The sequence below is a fragment of the Equus przewalskii genome, chromosome 17, assembly GCF_037783145.1.
Source record: "Equus przewalskii isolate Varuska chromosome 17, EquPr2, whole genome shotgun sequence".
In the NCBI taxonomy this organism is placed as follows: domain Eukaryota; kingdom Metazoa; phylum Chordata; class Mammalia; order Perissodactyla; family Equidae; genus Equus; species Equus przewalskii.
In genome coordinates this window covers 55,162,938-55,172,979 of record NC_091847.1, presented here as the reverse complement: position 1 = coordinate 55,172,979, position 10,042 = coordinate 55,162,938, and the positions used below count along the sequence as shown (strand labels likewise).

At 47.0% G+C, this 10,042-nt stretch overlaps 1 protein-coding gene across 7 annotated transcripts in view; it reads left to right on the top strand.

Annotated features, from left to right (window-relative positions):
- NFE2L2 (NFE2 like bZIP transcription factor 2) overlaps window positions 1–10,042 on the top strand; it is a 137,775-nt gene that overhangs the window by 103,697 nt on the left and 24,036 nt on the right. Inside the window, exons 1-2 of one of the 7 annotated variants that reach the window (XM_070580270.1) lie at window positions 902–1,096; window positions 4,542–4,895. The exons of 2 other annotated variants lie outside the window; for them this stretch is intronic. Coding sequence is in view for 1 of the 5 variants with exons in the window: in XM_008536607.2 (XP_008534829.1) it covers window positions 1,052–1,096 (45 nt within the window). In the remaining 4 variants the exon portion in view is untranslated. Of the gene's footprint in view, window positions 1–379; window positions 1,097–1,582; window positions 2,279–4,541; window positions 4,896–10,042 lie in introns of those variants that run through there. 4 more of the 7 variants (XM_070580269.1, XM_008536607.2, XM_008536608.2 and 1 more) reach the window with 4 other exon arrangements.

Sequence of the window (10,042 nt, the reverse complement as noted above, 5' to 3'; positions counted from 1 at the left end):
ATTTTGGCAGACAACTTTCAATTTTTTTCTAGGTACATGTTTTTACAAAACGAGTCCATATTATACAAACAAGTTATTTTATAACTTGATCTTTTTTATTTTTTAAGTTATGTCGTGCGTGAAAAGAAACTTGTAAAGGTTATGCATGTTGTAGTATTGCACAGCGTTCAAGGACGCCATCTCTGGTGTGGTGTGCGTGCTCTGCTGGGAAGAGAAGCTCTTGGTGGACAATACTGACCACTCTCGGACCAAGAGACTTCTCGGTTTGCCCTTGGCAACCTGAGCCTAACGAGAGTGCAAAGCGCGTGGGAGTAAGTGGAGGGCGCTTAGGGTGACTGCGAGCACGAGCTCCCTGCGCGGGCCACATTTCCCCTGGGCAAGTCCCACTGGCTCCAGCCCCGGAGGGGACCGAGGGCAGAAGGCCAGTGCGCGGTGCGCACGGCCCGCGTCCCAGCCTGCAGCCCCCGCCCCCGGGGCTGGCGCCACTCACGGGCAGTTGGGTGAGATAAAGCGGGGCAAGGTTCTGCAACTCCAAATCAGGGAGGCGCAGCTCCGACACCAGCGCCTTCGCCGGGTCTCCAGGCGTGTTCGTCCCAACTGTTTAAACTGTTTCAAAGCGCCGGAACCCGAGCGACCTTCGGCAAACAACTCTTAATCTCGCGGGCGGACAGCATTAGTCTTGTTTGCCGAGGAGAGCAAACTGAGAGGGCGCACCGGGGAGCTAAGGCAACCCTCCTCCCGGCACCCCGCCCGCCCGCAGGGACCCCCGCCCCCAGACCGCCGGCTTCTTGCGTCAGCCGCGACGAGGGTGGGGGATTTTCGGAAGCTCGGCCCGCGCGGCCGGCGGGGAAAGGAAGGGCCCGGGCTCTTGCCCCGCCCTCGGGGGGCGGGAGGCGGAGCGGGACAGGAGCCCGGCCGCCGACTCCGGCTGTGTCGCGGAGAAGCGAGTGCCGGGGAGACCTGAGGAGCCGCTGCTGCCGCCCGTGCCGCGCCTCGAGAGCCGGGACAGGGCCGCCGTCGGGGAGCCCCAGAGCACGGTCCCCACCTCAGTATGATGGACTTGGAGGTGCCGCCGCCCGCACAGCCGTCCCAGCAGGTGCTGCCCCGGCCCTCCGGGCCCTGCGGTGGTGTCAGGACGCGGGCAGGGAGCGAGGGAGCCACGGCCCGGAAGGGACAGCTGCAGCCGGCTTCTCCTCCCGTCTGTGGCCGGAGCCAGGACTGCAGCGGCCATGCACTGGAGCCGCTGCGCTTGCGCCGGGGCCGGACTGGGAGGGGGAGCGGGGACCCAAGGGGCCGCGAGGGGAGTCGGGGCGCGGCTGGGTGGCCCGACCGACAGTGTGCCCGCGGCCCCTGAGGGCGACTGGGTTGGGGTTTGGGGACTACGCCCAAGCTCGGGGGGGAGGGGCGTCTCTAGCCGCGTCCCCGGCCGCCGGAGCTGGGTCACCGGAGCCCCGGGCAGCCCCCCGAATTTGAGCGGCCCCAGGGGCAGCAGGGCAGGAGGGGGCGGACGCTGGCGGTCTGAGCTGGCGCAGCCCGGCCCTTCCGGGGCTGTGCGGCTCCCCCGCCTCGGAGTCACAAAAATGTGCCTAGTCACGGGGCCGCTCTCGGGGGAGTTGAGGTCTCCTCGGGGCAGGGACCCGGAGCCCCTCCTCTGCCGCCGCCCCCGGCCCCGACCTCCGGGGGCGCAGGCTGCGGCGCGGCGCTCTTCCCCCACCCCGGGCCGTCTAAGGGTGAAAGTAATCCATCAGTCCATCCATCGGATCGCTCTTAGGCAGTTTGGCGAGAAAGCCCAACCCCCAGGGTGGGGGAGGGAGGAGGTCCTGAAGTGCCCAGCCAGCTCCGACGCCCCGACGTGCGGCGGCGCCACCGGGCCCCGCGCGCTCCCTCGCGCGGTGGGAAAAGTTCGGGCTCTTAGACCTCGGGTCGGCCCCTCGCGACGCGCGGGGAAGTGCGGGTTGGGGCAGCGGGCTCTGAGGTCGGAGTCGGCCGCGCCCCGGGCTTCTCGATCCCGCGCGGTGCCTCCCCGTGGCGCACGCCGCGTTCGGGGCCTCGGCCTCCCTGACAGTGGCCTGTTGGCTGTCACGGCGGCCCTCGGTTGGCCCTTTCCTGCTTTATAGCGTGCAAACCTTGCCGCGTCGGGGCCAAGGGACAAGTTGGAGCTGTTGATCTGTTGCGCAATTGTTATTTTCCCCAGGGCGGCTTTGTCTTTGGATTTAGCCTCTCAAATTTGCGATTCCAAAATGTATAAGGCAGAATATTCTGTTCTCTGCTGTCAAGGGTAAGAGTTGCGGGTGTAAATGAGCATTTCTCTTGCTTTTAGATTGTTAGTAATGTTTTGCTTTCATATGTTATTTCTCCTTTGAGTGCTTTATATAGTTGTCCTTTTCTGTTTGAGAATTTGCCTCGATTTCTTAGCATGTTGCTTCTTTTGCAAGGGCGGAGGATGGGACGTTCGTGTTTCATAATGCTTTGCTAACAAGTTCTGTAAATTGTTATAAAAGTGAACAAGTTTCTGTTCATACTTTGTAGGGACTTTTAAAGGAGTAGATATTTATGTTTCCAAATTTTTTTTTTTTGTAATTGGGTTCTTGGGGGAAAAAAAAATTTGGTTCAAGGAAATGTGTAACTTAATAGATACAGTAAATACGTTTGTGCTCTTAAAGGTAAAGTTTTAGATTGATTTTGAAGATCTAAAGTAGGATTTTAAGTTACTGACATTGCATTCATTATGCTTTTTTTTCTTAAAGCTTTTGGTCTTGAACTTTCCCCCAGTAATGATTAGGATTGTATTGCCCGGATTCCCACTAGTGTGAAAAAGTAAATTGTGCTTTCCGTTTAGCTGCTGTTCAAGAGTAATCTATATGAGCAAAAGATGTGTGATGCTAATGCACTTAAGTTTTCCTAAATTCGAGAATCGTAGCCTAGAGCCTTCTATTTTTTTTTTCTTTCTTTACTATGTAGTTTAACATTCCGTATACAGAGATGCATGAAGCATATGTGCTGCTTTCTCTTTTAAATGTGAATTTTCCAGTTTTGTTTGATAAGGTAACCGCCTTTCCACCTTTGTAATCAGACATCAGTCTGCATATTTGAAGACTATGACAAAAGACAATACAGTAAAACTTAGAATCAATTTCATGTTTATAACTGTGATTCATATTAAATCATTGTTTGTAGTCCAGAAAGATTTGAACAGTCAGAAATGGATTGTGACCTTTTTTCAAAGAAATTCCAAGTGTGAGTTGGTTTTGTGATACTGTTTTTGGCCCTCTGTGCAGAGGCCGTTTGACGAACAGGGCAGGAAGGTGGGTCTTAGATTCTGTATCTCCATTAGGTGGAAGCCATCCATTACTCTTTTCAAGGGTGTCTTGGAGAGATAAAGTACTTTGGTCTTGGACTAGACCGATAAGATTATTTTGAAAGAAAAATAGGACAGGCTTCTCATCTCCTGAATGAATGTTAACCAAAGAACAACTTGACTTTTTAGACAGGTGAAAAATCTCTCGAGATTGTGGAAGCAGCATGCAGGAGGATAAATAACACAATTCACATCTGTCTTTCTGCATTAAAAATAACTCGGGCCATTTTGGAATCTTTCTTTCTGTTAACTTGGGTTTTTATAAACAATGCTTGGGGGAAAATAGTGTCTTCCTTTAGGATTACCAGGAAGAGTTGAAAAGCAAATACATTACTTTTCTTAATATTTATTTTTATTCGGGATGAATTATACTTACAGAGCTGCATGAGAAAAGGAATTTGTTATGGAGTATAAGCACATTTTTGCAGGGGGGGGCGGATTTCCTCTCTGCTGGCTGAACACATTTAAAGGGAGCTTTGCATAAATATTATTTCCTCTTTAACTGTCCCTTCATCTGTGGTTAACTTTTCGGTGTAAACTCTTGGGTGCAGGAAGAATTTGGCACTAAGATTATAATGGATGAGTTATCAGGTGCTTCCTTGCACACTAGGCAGTGTGATAATTGCTTCACGTGTATAATTTCGCAGTAACCCCCTGGGAAATACTATTAGCTCCAGTTTCTAGGTGAGAAAAGAGGCATGGGGAGGGCAAGAGTCCTGCTTAAAGTGACCCAGCTATTGAGTGGCAGAGGTGGGATTCCAAGCTAGGTGGTCCACCTCCAGATGGCTCTTAATCACCCCTGCCAAACTGGACCAGGACTCATTAAACTTCAAACAGGAGGAAAAGTTCACACTTTAAAAAGTGGATAAATTGAGAAAAACTGGGGGAGGGAGAGGCAGGAATTAAAAAGATTGATCTCTGCACTTTTGCCCTTACCAGGAATTTCTGTGTATGTGAGGGCGTGGTGGCCTTCTTGAAGATAGTGAGAGTAAATACAACCTATCGGTGGAATTAGCACATGGGGACCTTTTAAGGAAGACACAGGGGCCTAGGGGGGTTAATTTAGAGAAGCAGGACTATTTCTTAATATAATCATTGTTTTTTTTTTTTTTTTTAAGATTGGCACCTGAACCAACAACTGTTGCCAATCTTCGTTTTTTCTTTTTTCCTCTTCTCCCCAAAGCCCGCCAGCACACAGCTGTATACTCCAGTTGCGAGTGCCTCTGGCCGTGCCATGTGGATGCTGCCCCACCGTGCCCATGTCCACACCCAGGATCCGAACCGGTGAAACCCCGGGCTGCTGAAGTGGAGTGTGCAACCTTAACCACTGGGCAACCGGGCTGGCCCCGATAATAATTGTTTTTTAAAATTCCTGGGATTTCAGCAGTGCCCGAGATTCTGCCTCACGCTTATTCAGGGACCGTTTTCCTTTTTCTTCATTAAATCTCCTGGCATCTTTGTTCTCCTTTGTTTGCCTTGTTAGTTGGTACCTTCCCCTGTCCCGTTGGCTCTTTTCATTTGGAAGTCGTGGTCAAAAGTAAGTTTGGTACTGAAGATGTATATGGTGATGAGTGGGACAGACAGGCTTAAGCCAGGTTGAAGGAAAGCAGGGAGAATGGTGAGAATTTGAGCTGGCAGCTAGTGGAAACCTGTGGCTCAAATTAGGCACTAATCTTCTGTTTTGGCATTGCTGAATTGAAGCAAGCATAAGGGCTCAAGTGGAAGCTTCCTGGGGGTTTTGAGAATACTGCATTTCAAAGTTCAAAACTTTATTTCTTAGTTTTTTTTTTTTATTAAGATTATGATAGTTTACAACCTTGTGAAATTTCAGTTGTACATTATTGTTAGTCATGTTGTGGGTACACCCCTTCACACTTTGTGCCCTCCTCCCACCCCCCACCCCCTTTCCCCTGGTAACCACCAATCAGTTCTCTTTGTCTGTATGTTAACTTCCACCTATGAGTGGAGTCATACAGAGTTCGTCTTTCTCTGTCTGGCTTATTTCACTTAACATAATACCCTCAAGGTCCATCCATGTTGTGAATGGGATGATTTTGTCCTTTTTTATGGCTGAGTAGTATTCCATTGTACATATATATCATATCTTCTTTATCCAATCGTCAGTTGCTAGGCACTTAGGTTGGTTCCACGTCTTGGCTATTGTAAATAATGCTGCAGTGAACATAGGGGTGCATGGGACTTTTGGAATTGCTGATTTCAGGTTCTTAGGATAGATACCCAGTAGTGGGATGGCTGGGTCATAAGGTATTTCTATTGTTAACTTTTTGAGAAATCTCCATACTGTTTTCCATAGTGGCTGCACCAGTTTGCATTCCCACCAACAGTGTATGAGGGTTATTTCTTAGTTCTTATCGTTGAACAAATTGTTTTCAGAATTATTGTCTTATTTGTGTGAATTAAGTGGGCTGCAGGATTTTTAGGATCCACTGGATGATTTGCATAAAAGTTGGCCTGAGTAAACCCAGGGTATTTAAATGCCTGTCTCAGCCACTTCTGAAAGTTTGCTGAAATCTGTTGCACACCAGGCTATAGGAGAACAAGTTTACCATATGCAGTATTTAACCTGCTTCCTTTACCTTTGACTGTCTAAGTTTACTATAAAAGGGAGAATAGAGTTTACATTTTGATAATATGATTTCTAGAAGTTATTAAAATTTCATTGCTACCTGCTTTTAAATATACTCCAACAAACATTTATTAAAAGGGCTCTAAGGTATAGGCCAAGCCCTCTTTAATTGATAATGGTGTGTTTTCTGGAAATGAAAGCAAAAATACGTTTAAGTGTATAATTCCCTAACAGTATTAGAAAAATACAAATCGTGTTCCTGCACCAACCCTTCCCCCCACCTTAAAAAAAAAAATAAGACTTGCGAAACAAAATCCTCCCCTGCCTAAAATGAGAGTTTTCTATGTGTCAGCTCCTGCCACAGGGAACACTTTTTAACTATTAGTATTAAGAATTTTAGGAACTCTGAGGGTAGGGAGCACCTTTAACCAGCCATTTCTATGGCCTGCGTCCTATAATACCTGTGTGTCACAGAGCCTCATCTATGAACGTCTTTATGTGTGTGTGAGCATGTGAGTTTATTTGGCCCAAACTCTGGGGGCAGTAAAGACAAATCCAGGGCATAGGAAGGATTCAGAGCACCACGGCCATCTTTCAAAGGCCCTGTTGATAACTGACTCAAGAGGCATTATAATCCATCAACAGTCTGTATTCTGAAGGATTAAAACAAAACATTCCTTGGCAATGCTAAGTAGTCATTCCTTTCTCACAAGCTTGGAAATTGAGACTGTGGGGCCTGTAGTATGGGCAGCATGCTGCCGAGATCCGAACTCTCCATTGCTTTGTTCAAATCAGAGAAGAATGATTGGATGAGAAAAGAAAAATCAGATCATTTTGGCTTTGAAGCCTTCTCCTGAAGTTTTTATTTTCTGCATTAGGCAATTCTCTTTAATGGCCTTTTAAAATCTCTGATACTTATCTGTGAATCTGTGGTTTTTTGGGTTTTTTCCTCTACAGCTAGATCCTAACTTTCTTTCGAGCTGGGTATTGCATTTATATTTCTTTCTTTTTTTTTTTTCCAGCTTTATGAAATGTAATTCACATACCATACAGACCACCCATTTAAATTGGACAGTTGATTGATTTAGTGTATTCAGTGTTGGACAGCTGTCACCACAATCAATTTTAGAACATTTTCATTACCCCATAAAGAAACCCCATATCTGTTAGTAGTCACCCCCCATTTCCCTTCAACTCCCTGGTAACCACTCATCTATTTTCTATCTCTATGGAGTTGTCTGTTCTGGATATTTCATATAAATGAAGTCATACCATATGTGGTTTTGTGTGACTGGCTTCTTTCACTTAACATCGTGTTTCTAAGGTTTGACCATGTTGTAGCATATATCAGGACTTCATTCCTTTTTATTGACGATTGTTACCTATAGCAATGGGTCTTCAACTTTGCTGACTATTAGAATCACCATCAGTATTTTAAAATACCGATGCCCAGGCCATATCCCTCATTAAACAGAGTCTCTGGGGTTGGGACCTAGGCATCAGTATCTTTTCAAGCTTCTGAAGGGATTCTAGCAAGCAGTCTGGTTTGGGAACCAGTACCCTGGAGAACCCAGCTCAGTGTTGGTACCCATTGAAGGTATTTATATAGTGATTTAGAAAATCTAGTTAGGATATCTACTTAAATCATGAAAAGAAGTGTTCTTATATTTGGTCACTGCCCTTCACAGCCTTAAGATCAACATCTAAATTTTTTTTTTTTAATTTTTTTAATTTTTTTTTAAAGATTGGCACCTGAGCTAACATCTGTTGCCAATCTTCTTTTTTTTTCTTCTTCCTCTCCCCAAAGCCCCCCAGTACATTGTAGATTCTAGTTGTGAGTGCCTCTGGTTGTGCTATATGGGATGCCGCCTCAGCACAGCCTGATAAGTGGTGCCATGTCCACACCCAGGATCCGAACCAGCGAAACCCTAGGCTGCCGAAGCAGAGCGAGCAAACTTAACCACTCAGCCATGAGGCCGGCCTGACAACATCTAAACTTTAAGGTGTCCTAGCGAATGTTTGAAATCCAGTAAATATAATTTGAGCTCTTTAATCCCTCATGGAGATATGGGTAATAATTTTGTTATCAAAAAATTTTCCCCAAGTGGGTCAGTAGAATTTTTCTTTGTTTCTTGTCAGGAATGTGGCCTGTGATAACCTGCGGTCTGGATTATTTGGGAATAGCAGAGAAAAGGCAGTGAGGCCAGGATGCTTAGGACAGGTGTTGGAGCCTGGAAGCCAGGACAGAACTTTGCCTCACCCTAGGAAGCTCTGTGCTCTTCGTTCCCAGGCCTTGTTATCATCTCCCGTTAAAAAAACAAAAACCTGTAGTAGTTAGGTTCGCACAATCTGCTTCAGCGGCCCAGGGTTTCGCCAGTTTGGATCCTGGGAGCGGACATGGCACTGCTCATCAAGCCATGCTGAGGCAGCATCCCACATGCCACAACTAGAAGGACCCACAACTAAAAATACACAACTATGTACCAGGGGGCTTTGGGAGAAAAAGGAAAGAATTAAATCTTTAAAAAAAAAAAAAAAAACCCAAACTTAAATGTGCAAAGCAGCTTTCGGCAACCCAATTTTTTGGTTCTCTGTATCTACCTGCTAAAGTCAACCTTGTAGTCTGACCGCAGTGGGTACCATTGTCCTTACCCGAATGGCTGTCTGGTTTACATACCTGGAGACTGGGCTAACTTTCACATTGTTTGCATGTGTGTACGTGCGTGTGCATGTGTCTTTGTTGTACAGCACAACAGTCTCACTTGAGAGACTTGAGGGTATGGTTCAGGGCCTTCTGAGCTGGCTTAGCCCTGCCTTGCAGACAGGGTGGGAACACGCCCAAAAGGGAGTGGGCACCCTCGTGCCAGCCACAGCCTCTCTCCAGTGTCGTCAGGCAGAGCTTGTGTGGCCCAGCTCCAGTCTTTCCCTGACTGTTGCCCCATTGGAGGGGTACATTCGGTCACCCCTCAGGACGCTGTCTGCTTTTCTAACTCTAGTCATCAGTAGTTTACAGTTCTTTTAACCTGTCCTTCCTATTGCTTTAAGATTTCAGAAACGATATCTTATTCTTTTCACTTGTTCTTATGAGTTTTGTGCTGAATGATACACATAATATGTGTTTAAAGTATCTTAAAACAGAAGGATTTTAGTGTTACCGTTAGGCCATGTGCAGTGCATACTTGTATTTCACTGGCTCATTTTTCCCATTCAGTGCCTTTTCCCTTCTTTGCAGGAATGTAGCCGACATTCAGGGTGGGTTAGTACCCATCTCCCAACCCTCCGATGTCTGTGGAAGAGGCAGGGACACTATCAACTGGGTAGGGAGGTGGCCTACTGATAAAGGATACAGAATTGTGTTTTACTCCAGACTTGACAGTCTTTTGTCTTCTCTGCTTCAGCACAGAATGATAATATCACACACGGATGCAGAATCCACCCACCCCCATCCTAAGGGATTAGAACACAGGGAAGAATGATGCCGTGTGTGGTTGCCTCCGGTGAAGGGAACCGGAACAGAGGAGTGACACATGAGGGAGCTGCACTCCTTCAGGTGCTCCAGGGTTGACTAAGAACCTGTACTTTTTGCTGGTTTGGTTTACGGTACTGGAGCCAGGGAGCCCTGCTGCTCTGTCTAGAGTGTTGGAGAACCAGAGATTTTTTTGACCTAGCCAAAAAAAATTTTTTTCAACCATTAAAATCCTGATAATGAAAACCATCCAAAATAAAAACTATCTTTTTACTTTTAAGAGGAAAAATTGCCAATTTTTGAAGAAGTTGTTTTTGTTCTTGGTAATTTTCAAGGAAACATAATTAAAATAGACCTTGAGGAACCAACCCCTAAGGACAGGAGCAGGGCTGGCTGGCTTTATGCTGGCTGACGGCCTCCCTCACTCCCGGCCCGTAGTTCTGTGCTGGTTCCCAAGCTGAGACCAGGACCAAGAAGGAGACCCGTCCTGGGGGTTCAGGTACTTTCTTCTCCTCCAGAGACAGAGGTTCACCGTATGCTAGAAACTTCTTTACCGGGCTGCATGTTTGCAGGAATCCTTGCTGCGGCAGTGGATTGAGAGTGAGGATGGTGACGCCCAGGGGGGAGATTC